A 20,942-nucleotide genomic window follows, 5' to 3' on the forward strand; every position below is an offset into this window, starting at 1 on the left:
CCTTGGGGCTGGGTTCATTAAGCCACAGGGGGAAGGGTAGGCACTTTTCTCCTAGGCAGAAAATAGCTTACAAGTTTTAGCTGCCCACATCCAATCCTTTCTGGTGCCCTTTTAAAAACAAAAGCGATTATGCTGTTCAAGCTGGGCTCTTCTGATATTGAGAGATGGCCTCATCCAGTGAGCTAGTGACACTTCTCCTGCAGAGCCTTTGGCCCAAGTGATGTGGCTGCTAAGACCACAGTGTTAGCATGGTACTGAATTTTTAAAAGTGAGAGGGAAAATGACAAGCTTATCTTAGCTGAATAGCCATACACAGCAATGCCAAGGTTTCCAAATTAATAAAAAGCCAACAGCATTACAGATAAATGTATTTTAATTAGGATTAAATACTATCTCAAGGTATCTTGAAATCGCACTTGTACTGTACTAATCAACAGCCAGAGGCAATAAAAAAAGTCTGAAAACGTAGAAGTTCTAACATCCAACACATGACAGTAAGTGCTGCCATTTAAAGCAACAAACACCGCTCCCAAGAACAGATATTCTTAGAGGAAGAAGTCGTAACATTTTTTGTATGGACAAAAAAAATTTAAAATTGAAGACCGGAAGAAATATATTAGTGCCTGCCTTTTTAAAAGTTTTTTTACATTAAATACAGTTTTCTTTAAAAGCAAGGTACTTTCTAAATTCATGGTTTATATACTGTATGTACACAAAAGCAGAACATTGTACAGTGTTTTTGGATAAAGCAGCACTAACTAGCTATAAGCTGGTACGGTGTTGCTGAACCAAACGCAAGATGACAAGTTAAGCACTCTAGGAGAAATATCTCCATGGTTGGTATGAGAAAAGTAAAGTATCATGTATGTACAAACTGATTATTCAAACAAATCGCACAAACTCAACATCATTTGCCGTGGAACTGTACATGCTGCAGCTAATCAATGGAAGTCTTACTGCAAGAACTGATCCGAGAGACCCAAAGTAACCATTTTCTTTCAGTAACATAGTGCATTACCCATGCAGAGAGCACTTACGCAAGTCATCATTGCAACGCATCACCCCTGGGGTGCAGGGCTCCAAGGAGAGCAGATTCTTACTGCAGCCTCAAGTCAAGCAGCCACCTGCATTTTTCCACTATACAAAATATGAAATGCCCCAACCAAACCATATGAAATTGAGATTAAAGCTACATTATTAAGTATGTGCACTCTGGCTTTCTGCAGACAGTTACAGATTAAAGCAGAAAGTCTGCACCCAAGTATCACCAGTTCATACTAAAATGGACTGGCAGCGATTTCCATAATTAGTGCAGCATTAACTCCTATACTTTATCAAAGTGACTTACTGTTCTTCAGACGCGCAACATGCTTATTCAGGTTTTACAAAAAAAACCAAACCAGAACGTTGTGCAGAAAACTGGTTTCAGGTTTGTAGATATATATCTTTTTTTTTTTTTTAAAGTCTACCCCCCATTAAAAACCCACGAAACTTAGAAACAGTTTGTGCCCTGGTTCAAAGTCAATTGCCTCAAAAAATGACTTTTTTTTATTCTAGGGTTAGCACCGGGGCAGAGAGATTAAGGTTGTTCTTGTTACATATACTTTTAATCATCATTCAGTTTACATCTTCAGAAGAGGTTATTTGCTGTACTTTCAGGATGCTGTTCATCCTTGTCTTAGCCACTACACTGGTTTAAAAAACTGAATGTTTCTTCTTTGATGAGGACAGAAGTGAGACAACTTGTTTCTAAACTGCATCAACTTAAAGTTTCAAGTTTTAATGGTGTACAAATCTGACATTCAATTACAGTTAAGAGAAACTTGCTACACAGCAAACTGCATCCAAATCTATCAGTTATTGATGGGACCTTTAAATTAACCGTTAACAAGTTATTCAAAGCATCCAGACCTGGAAACATCAGATCACCCAGCCAGTGAGCCAGCAACTCCCTCCCCCTCTTTCATGAGGCTTTAACAAATGCAACTGATGTGACCTTAGCACTGGAGCCAATGACTTCCATTGGTTAACTCCAATACCCAAAAGGGCTAGGGAGATCCTGTGTTAAGCCCAATGCAATATGCATTAGTGTCACGGAGCAGGAAGATCCCAGTGTCTACTTGTTAAAGTTCACACAAACCATACAGATACAGACAGGATAAAACACAGACTCAAAAGGATCCATTATGCTTGAAGAAAATTCCAAATAAAATGACATCTTCTGCACAGCCCAGCCTCAGACACAGCCACACCTTTATCTAGTATAATAAACTCTGTAGTAAACTGTTTTTGACCTCCATAGAGAGTAGGAGTTGTCAAATTTAAGAAGATAAACTCCTCTCCCTGGGTACTGGTGGCTGCCAGCATACACTTCTTCGTGACAGTCTCGTCTGTACACAGGCACTATTTCATCTAGCTGAGGCTTGCTGGCATTCTTTTTGGCTTTTTCTTCACTGCTAGTATTTTCTGTGAGGGAAAAAAAAAAGGTGTCAGTTAACATGGGTGGATGCTTTACAACAGAAAGTCAGACTGATCTGTAGTGGACAAGGCACTCTTTGTTAGTTTAGAAATCAGATGGGTCAAAGGGGTTCATACCAAGGCCGTGGCCAAAACATTCAAAAGCAGGAGGAGCAGTAAGCATGCTCACTTTATCATGAATTTTACAGTTTGATATTAAAACTCACCACACCCATCTCCCCAGCACAGCTGGGTCAGTTTGTAGAAATGCCAAGCTGTAGTTTTCATAGACATTACCTCACATTGACTGCTACTGATCTGACATACTACTACCAATTACTTAGTAGTAATATCCAGAAGGCCACTGCTTCCTATGTCAGAGCAGTTCCTTCTAAGCAAATCACATGCTCATTTCAAAATATTTTTTTCTGATGGTATGCTAGACTCCCCTGTAGGTAAAGGCTGTGACCTGTGCCCTGGCCACTATCAGGAATTGCTCTTTTAAGCTGTTTTGCTGAAACCTTAAGGAAACTTCCTCCCTAGAAAAAGTTCATGAACAGCAGGGAAAGATTTTTCTTAAGGTTTTCAGCATGCAGAGCCACTATGCTCTATTATGGGACAGGTTTCAATCTAGCTTACTGAATAGCTGAACTGGACAAGAGGGCACACTAAGGAGTAAGCAAAACTTAGGAAAAGGATTTCCCCACCCTCAACTGCTTTAACCAATCTGTGACCAAATCAGGTGACTGAAGTTACTTTCAGAATTGCACTTCCCATCCAAAATTGAAGACAAGATTCTAGCTAGATTGAAGTTGGGGGAACTAGGAAGTTACACTAGACAGTCAGTTGGGTTTTCCCCCACGGCAAGCTCCGCAGGACTGGCAGTTTATTCAAATAAGCATGCTTACCTTCCTCTTCATCCTCATCATCACTGGATTCGCTGACATGCACACTGACTGCAGTATTAGGGGAGTCTGTCCATTCAAAATACACCCCAAAACCAATGTCATAATTGTCTGTAGCAAACTCCCAAAAGAGGTAAGACCCCTCTTCATGAGTTGGTACTCTAACTGTAACCACTTCTCCTCGGCCAACTGTGATTACAGAGTCTGCATCCTGCCGGATTTTTTCCTTGAAGTCTTTTATCTGGGGTCTTGTCCACATTGATGGGGCAGCTATCACTGGAACAGAATCTGGAGAGAGGGTAGGAAATAGTCCAGTTAAGCTTTGTTTCAGTTATTTATGCTGCATACTTAAGCGTGCCTTAGGGGCAACTTAGGACCACAAGCATCAGAGTTGCGTCCAAGTAATTCCCCCCGCCGCCTTTTTTTTTTTAACTGATGTCATGGTTTAACCCCAGCTGGTAACCAAGCACCACACAGCTGCTAACTCACTCCCCCCCACTCAGGGGGATGGGGGAGAGAATTGGAAGGAAAAAGGTAAAACTTGTGGGTTGAGATAAGAACAGTTTAATGGAACAGAAAGGAAGAAACTAATAATGATAATAACAACAAAATTACAATAATAATAATAATTAATAATAAAAGGTCTTGGAATATACAAAACAAAGTGATGCACAATGCAATTGCTCACCACCTGCTGACCGATGCCCAGTTAGTTCCCAAGCAGCGATCCCTCCCAGGCCAACTCCCCCCAGTTTATATACTGGGCATGACATCACATGGTATGGAATACCCCTTTGGCCAGTTGGGGTCAGCTGCCCTGGCTGTGTCCCCTCCCAACTTCTTGTGCCCCTCCAGCCTTCTTGCTGGCTGGGCATGAGAAGCTGAAAAATCCTTAACTCAGTATGAACGCTTACCAAAAACTGAAAACATCAGTGTGTTATCAACATTCTTCTCATACTGAACCCAAAACATAACACTATAGCAGCTACTAGAAAGAAAATTAACTCTATTCCAGCCGAAACCAGGACAACTGAAGAAACATCTTTTCAGTTGAAAATTGCATGAAACGCAGTGCAAGTTTAGATGTAACACTGCACACTTAAATCCTACCGGTTCACCCATCCGCCACATTTAAATCAACAGTGCTTATGCAAAAAAGACTCAGAAGACAGATGTACTGCTACAGTACTAACGGGGTTACGTTGCACAGAACGCTTCACTAAAAGGCCCTTTAATGCAATAGAACCAGAGGATGTGGATTTGTCTAGAAATTGTCAAATATTGACTAAAATAACTGAACACCTCATTACGCAGACAGGGACCGTGCTAGTGTTGGTTCCATACCGGGATCCAAGCAAGTCTTTGGAGGACTACTGATTGTGGATGAAAGTACAGAGGTAACACCCTGAAATACCAGTGATGACAGAGCTGTTGGGAGGCTACTTTTCCTGCTCTACTTCCTAGAAGCAGTCTGAGGAAGGTGGGAAATGTGAGGGGACAGCAGTCTGGACTGCACATAGGACAGCACTAAGCCACAGGTAGAGCAGCATTCAGGGAGAGTAAGAGGAATTTGGCTTTATTTTAATCTGCAAGGCTCAATCACTCAGTTTTGACCCGAGTTTAAATAAGATTGAACATATTTCCATGCAGAACAGCTTTCTGCTAGAACTTTTATGCTACTTTCCTTCAAGTCAAGAGTGAAAGGAGGTTCTGGATCCCATCCACTTTACCTGAAATGCTTTTGCTGCTTCCTCTTTCCCTCCCCAAAAGGTGAGTTTTGTCCATGCAACACTGTTCTCCCTTGAGAGAAACTGGACCCAGGAATCAAACCTAGCTCTTGCATAGCCCAATAAGGCCAAGCAAAGAGCCATAGTAAACATACTTAAGACATCTGAACCCTAAGAAAGGCTTTTGCTATTTACTTTTAATTAAGGGATGTAGCTAGTCCTACCTTTTGGTCCATTCTCCAGTGCTTCTTCCAAAGCCTCTGGATCCAGCTCTTTTTCAGGGCTGTCTGCATGTGCACTGGCCTGCCCATTAATAGATGGGGTGTCCCCTGGGGCAGGTGCATTCACCTTCGATGCAGTAGTCAGAGGTGTCCCTGTTGCTGCCACAACCGCCTCCTGCTGTTTCTGTAAGGCTGCCTAAAATGACAGAAATTAAGTCAAGTAAACCCAAAACCTCCCAAGATGTCTCCCTCTTCCAGCAGAAGGTATAAAGACACTTTAAAGAAAAAAAATCTCCCCATGCACCCCATGAGGCAGCTTGACACAAAAGACCAGAACACAGCACACATTAACCAGTGAGAATTACATATAGTAAGTATCAGGGGAAGTGAAGTAACTTTGTCTAGGCTGCTGAAGACAATCTGAACAAAAAGATTCAACTTTCAAGTTAAGTAGGGCACACACAATAAACTCTTGCACTTCAATACGGAAGTTTTGTGTTTCAGTAATTCCTATAACATTTCTTTCAAAACTGAAATTAATGACTTGTTAGCTGGTTTTTACCAGTGGGCTGAAAGGGTTCTAGCCTCAGCTCATCCAGGTCTAAAAAGAGCTGGAAGTATTTAAGGTCTATTAAGTATCTGTCAGTTTGTGAGTTAACTGGCTCAACAGGGTTCTCTACCAAATCCACGATGCCCAACAAAGGCAGTTATTTAATATGAAAGCAGGAAGCATAAGATCCACAAGGACTGCGAGTGGTCAGGGAAAAGAGTTATTAAAGCTCAGAGGTGCTGCTTTTAGAACATGACTTATATACGTTGAAACTCTTTAGATAGAATTTATCATGCTGTCCCTGTGCAAAGGATTAAATACAGCTAAAACGAGATTATACAAGGTAAGAACCACCCTTTTGGATTTAAGCAGGATGCATTACCCCTTTTAGCTTCAGGGCTTAGTCCTCTGCACCTAGTTATCAGTACAGAGAGATTACATATGCTTTTTTGTTGGGACAGGGAAAAGGTACAACTGACAGTACCATTCTTTAAAGAATAACCTAATAAGCACATGATTTTGATGAATGACTGGAATATAGGTATCCTGAAGGAGTATAGTCAAACATTAGTTAGATTTCAAATTTGAGCAATTGTACAGAGGCTGCCCAGATCCACTTTCTACTACAGCAGTTCTATGCGCTGAGACAATGTAAAGTGGTGAGAATTTTTCTAGAAAACTATTGCATACAGCCTTTCCAAAATTAATTGTATCACAAACTGGTCTGTAAGCAACCATAATTTTAGCTCTATTACAAGCTTCTTTTTCATCCTTTCCTCTACAAGAGTTGTCCAAGTAGAGATTTGAAAGATAAGCTTCATTGCCTGGCAGACTTATTATTTTGTAAGCCACTATAAAGGAAAGTCTGTTTTGCCCAGGTCTCAGAGGGCATTAGTCTTCTGTACATACAAATCAGACAACCATGATTGAAAGGAGCAGTGCTGATAGCACTGAAAAAATTGGCAGCACCATCTCTGACACCTCAGTCTCAAGGGAGTAGTATCAATTACAGAAGGCATCAAGGACAAGACAGATGAGGCTATAGCTTTTGCTTACCATTACGGCACCAAAGCATTGGTACCAAGGTGTCATTAAGCTTTGAGAGTAACTATAACAGTGCAGGAAGGCTCTGACTTTCCTATATCACTTCAACTCCATCGAATCATGGTTTGGCTTGGAAGGGACCTTTAAAGATCATCTAGTCCAAACACCCTGCCATGGGCAGGGACATCTTTCACTAGATCAGGCCGCTCAAAGCTCCATCCAACCTGACCTTGAACACTTCCAATGATGGGGCATCCACAACTTCTCTGGGCAACCTGATCCAGTGTCTGACCACCCTCATTGTAAAAAAAAGTCTTCCTTATGTCCAATGTAAACCTACACTCTGATTAAAACCATTGCCCCTTGTCCTGTCACTACAGACCCTCGTAAAAATGTCTTACTCCATCTTTCTTATAAAGCTCCTTTACACATTGAAAAGCTGCAATAAGGTCTCCCCAGCGCCTTCTCTTCTCCAGGCTGAACCACCCCAAATCTCTCAGCTTTTCTTCATGGGGAAAGTCTGCCAGCCCTCTGATCATTTTTGTGGCCCTCCTCTGGACCAGCTCTAACAGGTCCGTATCTTTCTGGTACTGGGGACCGCAGAGCTGGATACAGGACTCCAGGTGGGATCTCATGAGAGCTGAGTAGAGGGGGAGAATCACCTCCCTCCCTCAACCTTCTGGCCACACTTCTTTTTATGCAGCCCAGGATATGGTTGGCTTTCTGGGCTGCAAGATCCCACTGCCAGCTCATATCCAGTTTTTCATCCACCAGTATCCCCAAGTCCATCTCCGCAGGGCTGCCCTCCATCCATTCCTCCCCCAGTCTGTACTGATATTGGAGACTGCCCCAACCCAGGTGCAGGACCTTGCACTTGGCCTTGTTGAACATCATGAGGTTCACATGGGCCACATGGGTTCCTTCCTTGGACAGTTCTTTGCTGAGGGCATCAGCCTCATCAAAATACAAATGACTTAACAGGAAATTAGTTACTGAATTTTAAGTCTTTAGCTCAGGAGCAACAGACCTCAGGCTGGCAGTTATAGGCCATTTAAGGTTCAGGTCCTGCCCAGAGAGGTCAGATGTACTACAGTCTGAAGTCTGGCTTACATCTGTTTAAGACAGTTACAGATAGACATCCTTGAACTTTAAAATCGCTTGAGATGTGAATCCAATGCATTTGCCAGAGATGCAAGATTCCTCTCAACAGAGAGGTAGCCTTGCAAGCCCAGGCACAAAACCCTTGCAAAGAAGTAATGTACTACTGCCACCCATTGTTACCAGAAATATGAAAGTCTGTCCTCCCACCCAAATCACGAGCAGTCTATTGGAGGCAAGCAACTTAATTAGATACTGATATCAGACAATAGATGCAAAAGAAGAGAGAAGTCAGTAGTGCTCAAGTTGACAGGGAGGAGCAATCTCAAACCCATTAGTGATGTGATTGTGCTGCATGCATGTTCAGCTGGAAACACACAGCTGACCAAAGCCTGCTGCTCTGCACAGATCTTCAGGTGCGATATCTACATGGAGAGTCACTTGAATAGGTTTGTTCATGCTCATGTGCCCTGGTACATACACCCATTAAATTACACACACAATAGATGCTGCAGCAGAGCACTTCACATTTCATCTCCAAGAATATCGAACCAAGTCATTAGTAAAGGCTGCTTAGAATTTTCTTAACTAACAGCTGCTTCAGAAAACTACTCGAAAAGATTAAATAAAGGGGCTTTGGTATTTGAATCTGAAGCAGCATTAGTCACTAGGACACTATCTTTCCTTGTAGCAATTATCTTTTCAAGGAGATAATGGCAGACGTTAACAACTGCCAGAGACACAAAAATCTAAGTTTCTCAGCTGGTCGGCCATACCTGTTGCTGTGCAAGCTGGACTTGATACAACTGCTGCATGTATTGTTGATAATGCTGTTCCTGGAGCTGCCGAATTAGGATCTGCTGCTGTTCATAGTTGCCCGGATATTGCTGGGCTGCATACTGCTGGAACTGAATGGCAGTCTGGGAGTTCAGTGCTGCCATTATCTGTTGCCTAGATTGGTGGGAGGAGAGTATGAAGATTACAAGCAGCTGAGGGTATTGGGGAAATCCCTGTACTTAAGTGGTTTAAGTGGCCTCAAAGACAGTTAATTCAATTCCTGCAAAAACCAATTAAAACAAATCTACATAATAGAGCAGAGCCCAGAGGTAATGCAAATGTGAATTTTGCCTAAAAAATACACTGAGAATATAAAGAAGGGAGCAACAATTTCTACCCAATGTCTGAAAATATCAAATGTTAAAAAACACAAGAGCTCTTAGATAATTCTCAATCTGTAGTCTGATAAAGAGATAGAGCTGGAAAAATGCATGACTAAATTTCTCAAACAAGCAAGGGAAAAAACCCCACACTTGGTTCCTCCGGAAAACATGCAGAAACCATCCTTCTAGCAGCCCTTCTACAAATATTGGTAAGAATAAACTTGCTGTGGTACAGCACACCAATGCTTTTTGGTAAATCTAAGCAGAACATGCCACAATACTATCTTAATTTCCCAGGACAGTATGCAAACAAATATGAAAAGCATGACTGGCTGTGGCCTAATTCAGGAATGAAAAAAATGCTGTCAAATAGGGCATCTCCACCTCCAGTAAACTCAACTGCTGAAACTTCAGGAGGAACACATAGGTTACTTATGCACAGGCTCAGCTGTTCTCCCTCCAAAGGGCTAACAGAAACTGTATATTAAAACTACTAGCTAGATCCAGGGTTTGTCTCACATGTCATGTCCATCAGTGACCAGCTATCAATGCTTCAGAGGAAGAAAGAATTATCACACAAATGCAGGAGTAATTCTTTCCTTCCCACTCTTCTTCCTTCTCCAAAAATCATCCTCTAAAAGCTCCAGTATTAGACTGGTTTAATATACTACAGGGCAAGATTTCCTACTCTTCAGTGAACTATGACCAGTTTAGATACATGTGGCCTGTATGTAGGTATCCATGTTCCTTTTCTGTCTAAACTCTTCATCTCTGTAAGCTGCTACAACCACTTAATACACAACTATTATTCATGTAAAAAAAATCTCTTAATTTCAAGGCATACCACACTTCTTGTTACTTAACACTAAGTAACATTTTTTATTGTATTCTCAATTCCATTTATGTCTGTGTTTTACATCCCTCTGGCTCGCACCACGTTAATCAAACAGCAAAACTTGTGGATTAGTTGTTTGGTCCCTTCTTAAAACCACTACACAGCAAGCACAGGATCTACTTCAGAGACACCCCCTGTGAAGACATTTTTATTATGGAAAATGGTTGCTGACTGATGTGGAACAGCTCTGACGATCTACTATTCTCTTAAATATTACGTGTGCAAAGCTAGATCCATGCTTTCAGCATCTGGATGTGATGGGAACAATGAAATATAACTAGAGCTATATATTCTAAGGAGACAATTTAATTCAGGCTACAAACAGAGGTTAAGTGCATTTGAACGTAAATTTTGTATTCCTTTTAGAAAGGTGGTAAGATCCAGAGATTGCCAGTGTACAAGTGAGATCTGCAGACACTTCCTAGAAAGGGAGCACCTTTAAGGAGGTAGTGTTAGACTACCAAGTTAGAAAATTTCAGCCATGGATTCAAAACACCCCACTGAACTGCAGTTCAATGGAGAGTTATCCTTTTTTCAAGGCTCCGCCTTCTGTGAAAGTATAGAAACTTTCAAGTCACAGTTTGAACAACACTTTCAGGTGGACACTTAACACTCCTCAGTTGAGTGCAGCATTAATCATTTAAGAAGCAGAGCCACAAGTTTTCATGAGGTACAGCCCTTGAACCCCAAACCCTCCAGAGCATCTCTTTAAACGAAGCCTCTCTAGCACTTTCATCTAAGGCGGCTGCATACAATAACACGTTAGGATAGTTATTCTCTGCAAACTGTGCCCCTCAACTAAGGATGCAAATGTCACTGCTAGACTTGAGTACTCTGAACTTCAGATATTCAATTCTAGCATAACTTTAAACAGTTAAGATACAATTGTCAAAGAAAACTGCCTTGCACTTGAGACATGTTGTTTGTTTCAGCTACTCACTTTTGTTGTTCCATCCGAAGTCGTTCCTCCTCTATTCTCCTCCTCTCTTCTTCTTCCCTTCTCAGTCTTTCCTCCTCTTCTCGCCTACGTTTTTCTTCTTCTTTTTGTAAACGCTCACGCTCCTCCTCTTCACGCCGCCTTCGTTCTTCCTCTTCTCTTCTGCAACATCCACTCAATAAGCTATTTCAGCATTCCTACAATCCTAGGATGAGTTATTTTCAACATGCTGTAACCTGCCTTTGGCCTCCCCAATAAGGCTTTTTGTTTGGTATCATCTCCTCCCACTTAAATTGTCCTGAAGAAGTGTCTTATTGGACACAAGAAGAAAAACATATTTAGTTTTACTGCACTCTGCAGTATGACAAGTGTAAATTCTGTACTATAATTTGATATTCATTCTAACCTGTTAGTACACTATCTGTAGCAGAGAGCAGTAGAAAAAATTCCCTGGAAACTTTAAACACATCTTCCAAGTTTTAACATATGTTCAGTAATTACATGGATACTATAGTTTAATAATCACATGATATGTAAATGATAGTAGAAGATAGCCTTTGTCAAGTTGCTAACCCATACTAAGGTTAGCACCTGACAATTTCATGGTCTGCGTACACTTAGTCCACAGACATATCAGTGCAGACATTTTGTGAAGCGTGTATTTCTTAAGATGACAGTATCAGCAAAATTTTAAAAACTCCTTATATTCTAGGTGTCTTTACCTCAGAAACAATCATTCATTACTGGCAAAGTAAAAAGGCTTAAAGAGATCAAATGGTACCACAGCCAGCTAAACTTCAAACATTTCTCTTCCCAAGACAACTTCAGCCTAAGCTAGCTGTGACACTGTCCATAGGCCAAGAGTTATACACTCAATATACTCCAACACCAAAGGACTCAAACATTACCTTTTCTTTTCTTGTTCCTCTTTCTCTATCTTGTGGGAAGTGACATATGTTGAAAACAAGTGGCAGCACCTATTCAGGAGCTTAACAAATTCTGTCATAGCTTTTTGCTTTGACATGTTTCCAAGGGCAGCCCATTCCTTCCTGAGAGAGAGAAATCAGCTGAAATAACAGAAGACTCAACTCTTTTCAAGTCAGTAGTGAACTCTGAGAACTCCAAGAAAACAAAAAAATTGGGAGACCAGGGACCAAACTTTATCATATGCAGTTTCAGAGAATTAACAACTTTTTCCCAAAGACAGTACAGTGCTCTCTTCTGCCTGTACCGGAAGAGCTCTTTCAAACAGACATAACTGAGTGCTGATACGATACCACATACGTACCATTGACCCTACTTAGAATTCTGAACTATGTCCAAAAAAACTTCCCAGCTACAAATGAACCCGAAATATTTTTGCCCTTCTTCCACTCTAGTTTGTAGAAAAAATTGCATACATTTTCCTGAATGAACAGACATGGTAACAACCATGCTTCAGTTAGTTGGATGCAACAGCCTGGTTCTTCCTGAAGGAAAGCTACATCCATCTGGGCAAAAGCAGTGCACTGGGTCCAACTCTGAGAAGCCAGTGCTGTGTTGCACATTGCCTTCACACTAGAAATAGCAACAATGAACATTAGAAGGACAGCCTGAACTCCAAGCAATACAAGAGACATGCCTGAGACTGCCCAGATCTCAAAAATTTACTCAGTTTGAATGTATCAGGTAACTGATTTCAGAAGTTATCTTTGGTATTAGCAAAAACTATGGTGAATGCTGCTACCACTGGCAAAAGGCCTGGCCTGCTGTAACCCTGGTGTGAAATTAGGATGAAACGTGGGCCTGCACATTAATGCACAGCTAACCAAGTTTTAAACTGCTATGAGAAACTGGACTGTTGGCACAGCAGCTTTTCCTAATGTGCTTGAAAAAAACTCCAATAATCTTCCGTTAGCTCCTTTGCTGAACTGTGACTCAGATTTCTAAGATTTATTTGAAGAGGCCACTCTCACTTTCCACTACCATACACACATATCAAGGCAACCCACATACTTGTCGTCTTATTGCAGAAATTGGATGATGTTATCTTCACACAGGAAATGCACAGTTAAGACCAACAAGAGCACCAGCCCTTTTACCTTCTATCATTCCCCAGTACATCAAAGAATCCAACTTCAGGGCAAGTGTCAGGGTTGTAAGGTCCCAGCAGAACCTGCTTGTGCAGCGCCACAAGTTTGAGTTTTTCTTCATATGTTGGATGAAAGGCTTTGCCATCTTTTTCTGTAGAAAAAGAAAATTTCACTGTGGTGATTAATTGATTAAGCACAGGACAGCAAAGAGCATTTTGTACAACCACTACCATGATTTCTTCCATAAAAAAAGGAATAAGATAGGTAAGTTGCAAAAGGTTAGATAAATCAGTTCTGTTCAAATAGAATATAGATCTGTCCAGGAGAAACACATCTGCTTCAGCTGCTGAAACTTAACTGTGAAGTGTTTTTCATCATACCATCTAAAGTGAATCTTAGCTAGTAAGTTATCACATAAATATTTATGTTAATTAGTTGAACATCATACCATATGGATCCCTATTTCTGAAATATTTAAAAACCTTAACTTGAATTGAAATGTGTCTGCCAAGTCTATTATAGTGTGGATAGGAAGGATTTTCCACAAAGAAAGACGTGATGTTAACTTTATAGACTGCTCTCCTTTCATGCTCTTCACATTGATGAAAGCAGAACAAGCAAGGCTTAAGGCAAAGAAAACTGCAGAGAGGAAAAATTGGAATTAAGGGAGAGTTTTCCTTGAGGGAATTTGATTGCTGCACTTTGCCAAGGCAGCTGGAATAACCCCTCACAATGAAAAGTCTTAGCAGTGACTCCATCAGCACCAACATTTACAGAGAGCTCTGGCCATGAGACGCAGGCAGCATAAGCCTGAACATAATCAGAATTCCAATGGCTCCATACCAACACCTTTTGAAGTGGTCCTGGTTAGATCCCGCCATGCTTTTACTGGTAAAAGGAGACTTGCATTGATTTAAAATGATATATGAATTAGTCAGCTAGGACTTACCTCAGCACATTCAAACTGTCAAAACAAATCAAAGAAACAGGTACCGCTATATGTAATTAGACTGCTCATTAAGAAAAGACCTTTTTCTTGAACAGGAAAACAAATAAATAAGCATCATCTCCTTTTGGAAGGGCTGAAATAAGGAAGCTATTACCAGAGGTAAACAATAGTCATTTCACATGACTGTACTACTAACTGCTCTCCATATAGTCAGGAACTGCAGGCAGAGCTGCAGCTCATTTCCAGCTCTCCTTTGGAGCAAGTTGTTTACAGCCCCAAACTGAACAGTCCCATTCACACCCAAATTTTAGGGCTGACATCTATGTATTGCGAAATTACTCGGCTGAAGCTTGTGAACAGAGTTATTAACAGGAAAAGAAGCAAATCTCAGAACAAAAGAGGAAGGGAAATACCTCTTCTATGACTTATTGAGAAACTTGGAGCAAATACTTCTGAAAATTGGAAACAACCCCAGAGGGAAAGTGTTTGCAGGTCACAGCAAGAAGCTATATTTTTGACACAGTAAGTTCAGCATATTACTGGACTTAGTTAAAACATCACAACGAATCACTACGTGCATGCCTTGTTTTGAAACCAGAATCAAAGAATTAGGAGGGTAAACATTTAATTACTTATTATCCATTCCTAGAGGTCCACTTCCCTCTTCCAGAATCTCAAGTATTCGCTCTTCTCCCAGTGTCGAATGTTACAGCAAATATAGCTTCCAGCTTCAAAAACCAGAAGCCTTTCTCCACAAAAATATCTATTTCCAAAAATACCTGGTGGGGTGAGGGGGGAGGATATAAAGACTGAACCAGGGCCTACTCAGTGGTATCCAGTGAAAGGACAAGAGGCAGCAGACACAAGCTGAAATATAGGAAATTCCACTTAAGCATAAGAGATGGCTTTTTTTTAAACTGTGAGAGTGATCAAGCACTGAACAGGTTGCCCAGAAAGCTTTTGAACTCTCCATCCTTAGAGATATTCAAAACCCAAATGGACACAGTCCTGAGAAGCCTGCTCTGAACAGAAGGGCTAAACTTGACAATCCCCAGAAGTCCCTTCCCACCCCAACAGGTCTGTGATCCTTGAGAGGCAAATCACCACATCCTGGTAAGCTCTCTCCCTGCGTCTCAGGTCTCCTGCTCTCAGGTCACCCAAAGAGCCCTTCGGCTTCTCCACAATTCTTCACACTTCACATTTAACTCAGAATTTGCTTATTAAGTAGCAAGCACTTCCATTAGCCTCAATAAACAGCATGCACTTTGAAATCCTATTTAATACCCTGGGGCAGCATGCTTAAAAGCAAGTCAATTGATAAGGGTACTATACTGAAATTTTGCCAGGCTTCTTTCTAAGTGAAGTATGCTTCTCAAGGGGGTCCCTATGGCATAGTTTACCTTGCACAACCTGTATACCTACAGTTGTCTGCCAAAACCCATAGCTATTTGCTGTACTAGACTCCCACCTAAGCCTATCAACAACAGTATTTGAACTCACTCCTGAATAGGGTTAGACAGGAAAAAAACATGGTTTCCCATGCTATAAACAGCACATCTGCATTTTTGCAGAACAGAGAAGTCAGACCTCAAGTCCTACCTATCAAGAGAAGCCAAAATCTGCATTTACAAAGAACGGTGAACCAAGGGAAGAAGAATAAACAAGCTAAACAGGAGAGGAAAACAGACAGATGAGAAAAACAGGAGACGGGCACTCAGTGACTTGTAGATAATGCAGATTAGAAGCAAACTCTCAGCAAAATATTTGGAGCCAGTCAAGAGAATGAAGTTGTATACTAGCTATTTTTCATTTGAATTCTTCAGCACGAACTACACTGTATAGTTATCCAAAAGATTTGGAACTGTTGCCATTAAACTGAACCAGAGGACCCAAAGCCATCTGCAGAGTCAAATATGCCAACAAAAAGCATTAGTGAGTCCAGACAAGTAGAAGTGCCAAATTTATTCAAGCATCCGTGAACGTACCATTTAAGTAGGTATTACCCACATATCTAACACAGCTGTCAGGAAGCTGAAGAACATCAAAGAGCTCTAGGGAACACACTGAGAAATACAAAGGATGCGCACAGCAGTAGTACAGCAACTATACAACTCTCCCTGTGCCACTGGTATGCCTGACCCAACAGGGCCAGAGAAAGGCTCAGCTTTCTTACAGAAGATTAGGGGACTTCTTTCCTGGCAATACTTTAAACCATCATTCACTTGAAAAGGCAATTTCTCAAGTCAACTAAACTCTCCCCTTAAGCAGCAGCCACTAACAGATCAAACTCAAGTAGCGATTAAGGGTATGATTAGATTAAGGGTATGGTTACAGGAACCAGGCAGGCTATGGACCTATGATGCTTCAGGCATTCTGCAGTAAAGGTCCATATATACACACATACACATGTATTTCACCAATGACATGAAGTAGTTCACCCAGAACACGGAGAAACACTGGCACCCACTTACTGCAAGCTCAGACCTCCCTGATGTGTGCCATGAAACCACAACACGCTGTTACTGTGTTGTCACCCCTGAAAGGGAAATCCGTGCATACCTAATATCAGCTCTTCACACTACTGCTCTCCTTGACAGCGACTACTTTGTTTAGATGCCCACAAAACTGAGATCCATTGAGGGCAACTCAGTTGAATACTCCAGAAAACCAGTACTTAAACACCAACGACCCTCCTTGTGCTACAGGTAATTAACTGTATGCTTGAAGACCACCGTTTGTGTCGGCATGCAAACACAACGGAGCATTGAAGCTACAACTAGTAATGAAAACCAGATAACAGAGGCTTATGTCACTATGTGGCACTGTACCATTGACATGAATTGGTATAAACCCACAAATTTAGACTCAAGGGAGTTTAAGAAATACGCTTAAGAGACTGCATCATGCAAGACACTGTTACTCCTATGTGACTTCAGATTTTCCCCCCCGTAAGAAACATGGCACAACATGCTGCAGCTTCCACTCCAACTTCACCTACTGCACTCACTCTAAATGCCTAATTCCCATGGGATACCATTCAGTTGAGTCATCTAGAAGAAGCTAGACAACAGTTTGTGAAGTGCAGTTCTTCACCTCATAGCTTTTAAAAGCAGAAGCCACATGTTAATGCTATTCATTTGCAAAGTTTTAATGAGCAAGACCAAAACTGAGAAGCACGAGAACTGAATCGCTGCCTGCAGATCCCAGTACACACTCACACTCCTAATTCTCTCCTGAAGATGTTTTGCATGAACAGAAGAGTTACCAACTGGCCCTTCCAATTAAACGTGATCAAAGCTCAACTTCACATCAAACGTAGATACGTTATAGGGGTTTTCATATTCTTGAAAACAAGAGCCCACTTAACTTATGAATTACAATCATGCCATCAAATTAGCCCTGAAAAAAAAAAAAAGATGAGGCCAAACAATTAATTTAGAATGATGTATTGCTGAGTTTGAAGATGCATTCTTGTTAGGATAAGAGGAAGTAACTTGGAGCAGTCAAACAAAATTAGAGTATTTAACATACCAGGAGAGCTTTTAGATACCAAAATGATACAGTTTGTATACTGTCTACTCAGATGAGCTGCACTGAAAATCACTTTAGACAGTGCATGAATGCTTCAGGGACTGTCATATATTGAAGGTTGGGTGCAATGGTATTTCAGTGACAGGGTGTTGAAAACCAAAGCCAGGTTGATACTGGAAGAGATTTGCTGGCAGAGGTATGCAAGCCACCCCCTCCTACTGCAGGAGACAGCTTACACCTTAAACAAGTTACCTTCACTGGCGTAGCTCGTACCAGCTCAACAAGCAGAATAAGCAGTCTGAGACACTTCTACTCTGCCAGCTGCCCCAGGGCACATAATTACAGACAGTCCAAGAGACAAAAACATACCCATTTCAGTAACACGGCTGTGTTCTCCACTGTACACTGTATCCAGCACAGCAGAGCAGCTTCTTAATGGCAGCCAAAATGCTAGTCGACCTGAACTAGGCTCGACAGAGCAGTAAGGGAAAGAGTGCTTATTGTAAGGAAGGCTCTTGTTTCTCACAGAAAAATGGACTGGAACACTATTAACCGTCTATTTTCTATGCCTCTTATTCTGAAAAGCTTTCTTCACAAGCCATTATGGATGCTAAAAAAAAAGCTAGCACACATCTCCTGCACAGCCTAAGGCCTGACAGTTAAAGTGACCCAGGGTCAAGCATTTTAGATCTGCTTCTGCCTTTATCAGAGACAGAATAAAGTAGCTTTTGAGTCTCTCTAATATCCTAGCCTTGTTTCAGTTGTGTTTTTCACATTGTTTATATGCACTCCCACCCTGTCTTGTCTTTGAGCAATTCTGTTACATGCAATATGCCACCACAGACAAGTGTTAGCAGTCACTGTAATAAGCAAATCTGAAGTATTTTGATCAGATTCAACTTTTCTAGGAAGTAAGTACATCATGAGTTACAACCAGACAACTCAGTCTGCACACTGATGCAGAAAAAAAGCTGCTTAACTAGCGACTGCTGCTTACCCTTTGACCTCGCATGGGGACTCCTCTAGCATCCCGACCGAGCTCCTTTCATCCCAATCACCATAGTCAATCCAGATACCATCACTCTCCCAAACAAGTGCTGCCCTCACTTGCTTCTTTGTTCCACAGTAGCTGTGTGAGTAGGTAATGTCATATACTGAGGCATCACCACCAACTAGCTTTAAGAAAGTTTTTCAAAGACGCCCCCCATCTCCAAATCAGTATAGTATTTAGAAGAATGATCAGAAACAAGATCTCTGCATTGACCTATTAACACAGGTCAACCTTCAGATCCCTCATATGTTGCTTCTTGAAAGAAAGGAGGAATCCATATTTGTTCCTTGGCACCTACAAGGCTGCTAAAGAAGCATGCCCACTCCCACAGTTGTTTTGACAGTGGATGCATGAAAATAATTTGGAAACAAGACCAATTATTTTCGGAGCCATACAGATATAGAACAAGCTGGCAGAATCAGTAATCCAAGTATTACAAGCTCCTGTAACTCACCAAAACTTGTATAAAAATCCTTGTGTTATGTCACTTTCAGCAAAAAACTACAGATGAAGATATGAGCAAAGACTTCATGTGACTTATTCCAGCCGTAAGGATAGAGGAACAAGGTCTTCATTCGGAAAGTCTGACAGCTCCATACAATGTGGAAAATTTTCCTCTTATGAGCAAAACCATGCATTACAAGAAATTGCAGAAGGTTAGAAAAGGAGCAGCAGTAAGTTAAACATGTTGAAATTAAACTTTTATTAAAAGGAAGGCAACAAAAACCCCACTGTTGAGACAACACAACACAAGGAACTGGAACCTAGATACAAGTAACACTCTGCTGACTTTTTACCATCCAAGAGGACATAAAGGTAGAACATAAATTTCATTAAAACCTGAGATATAATAGACATAGGGTAGCAATAATGTAGATAAAAATTGCACACTGAGAATGAGCTTGTGTAATTTTGTGTAATACAGGTTCTAATAGAATATTAAACTCAAGACAAAATAATACCACATGTGACTGAGGCAAGGAATTTGCTGCTGCAGAGACATTTATTTCTGCATCATGTTTTAAGAACAAAAGCTCATTAAACCAAACCAGAACTCTTTCAAGCAGCTTGATTTACAGAAAGGAGAAAGAGACAGAAGTTACAATGCTTCCACAACCTGAAACACCGTTGCAGCAGTTTGGCAGAGGCAAAAAATAAATAAAAAAATAAAAAAAAAATCAATACCCTTATGATTCTTACAGCTTTAAAAAAAAAAAGTATCTTTGTATGTTAGCATGCTAACAAAAAAATTGCTCTGTGGAAGGGCATCAGAACAGGGTCAAAAAACCAGAGCTCAAGAAAACTGCTTAGAGCCTTACAAGCTCCTAACAACTATCAGGGTGCAGGTCAGCCAAAGCGAAGAAAACAAACAACTTTGTCCTTCCAGCACAGTCTCCACCTGCCAGTATGCTTGCCCTTGGAAAAGGCAGCTTTCCTGGGGGGTCATCTAACAACTGACCACCACAAGATTGACCTTTTAAAGTAGAGTTGTATCTTCCCTAGCCCAGGCATGTCGCTAGACCCCCTGCTCTGTGCCCCATGTTAAGCAGCAGCAGCCGTCTGAAAGCCAACAGAGCAACAGATTGCTGCGAGGTGCTCAAATGCTGTAGCGCAATGTAATGCTACAGCAAACGCAGCTCTTCCTCCAAAACCACGCAGTCGATTTCCTCCTCTTGAGGAAAGCAAGCGTGGCAAGGTACCTCCGGCTTTCTGCAGAAACAAACTTGGCTACAGGGGATCCCAAGACAAACGCTCCAGGTCTACACCCTGGGTATTTCATGGCTCCCTCGCACAGCTGCCAGCCGGAGTCATGACGGCACACGAAGCGGCAAAGCCAGACTTGAAGTTAGCATCCTGTGGAGACGGCACAACATCTCACGCCAGTATCCGGGCTGTCAGCAGACTCGACAACACTCAAAGAGAGCACTCCTCGCCTATGTTTGCAAGGTTTTTCTTCGCGTGCCACAAGCAAGAATTTTTTTAATTTTATTTTTTCTCCTCCCTTTTTAGGTCGGCTGGTGCAAACCCTCGGTAATGCCTTCCCGGCCCGGCGCAGCGGGCACACCACGGCCCGGGGCAACCTGCCGGCTCTTCCCCGGTCCCCCGCCTCAGCTTACCTCTCGCACCAGGAAAACCGTGTCCCTACGAGCCACCTCCAACCGCCGTGACACGATGCTCGCCCCGGCACACCGACCCCCCCCCCCCCCCGGGGGCCGCGGGCCGTGCCGGCGCCGCCCCCCCAACCCACCCCGCGGCTCTCCGGGGATCCGAGGCTCCACCTGCGCCCCGGAGCTCGCCTCGGCGGGGAGGCGGACGGTGCCCGGGGCTTCCCGGGACGCGGCGGC

At 41.9% G+C, this 20,942-nt stretch overlaps 1 protein-coding gene across 3 annotated transcripts; it reads right to left on the minus strand.

Moving 5' to 3' along the window:
• Positions 1–355: 355 nt before the first annotated feature.
• Positions 356–19,137, minus strand: ACBD3 (acyl-CoA binding domain containing 3). 3 transcript variants are annotated; one of them, XM_010577734.1, is made up of 8 exons: positions 17,916–19,137; positions 13,076–13,217; positions 11,903–12,043; positions 10,998–11,156; positions 8,779–8,953; positions 5,314–5,506; positions 3,366–3,650; positions 356–2,466 (listed from the first exon to the last, which is right to left on the minus strand). In XM_010577734.1, exons 1-8 carry the CDS (start codon positions 17,917–17,919, stop codon positions 2,255–2,257), a joined length of 1,311 nt encoding a protein of 436 aa, XP_010576036.1. In that variant the 5' UTR covers positions 17,920–19,137; the 3' UTR covers positions 356–2,254. The 3 variants fall into 3 exon arrangements, with proteins under 3 accessions (XP_010576036.1, XP_010576035.1, XP_010576037.1); XM_010577733.1 differs by lacking the exon at positions 17,916–19,137 and having other exon boundaries at positions 13,076–13,417; XM_010577735.1 differs by lacking the exons at positions 13,076–13,217; positions 17,916–19,137 and adding an exon at positions 12,990–13,072.
• Positions 19,138–20,942: the final 1,805 nt, after the last annotated feature.

Source organism: Haliaeetus leucocephalus, unplaced genomic scaffold (assembly GCF_000737465.1).
Source record: "Haliaeetus leucocephalus isolate CR32 unplaced genomic scaffold, Haliaeetus_leucocephalus-4.0 Scaffold577, whole genome shotgun sequence".
NCBI lineage: Eukaryota > Metazoa > Chordata > Aves > Accipitriformes > Accipitridae > Haliaeetus > Haliaeetus leucocephalus.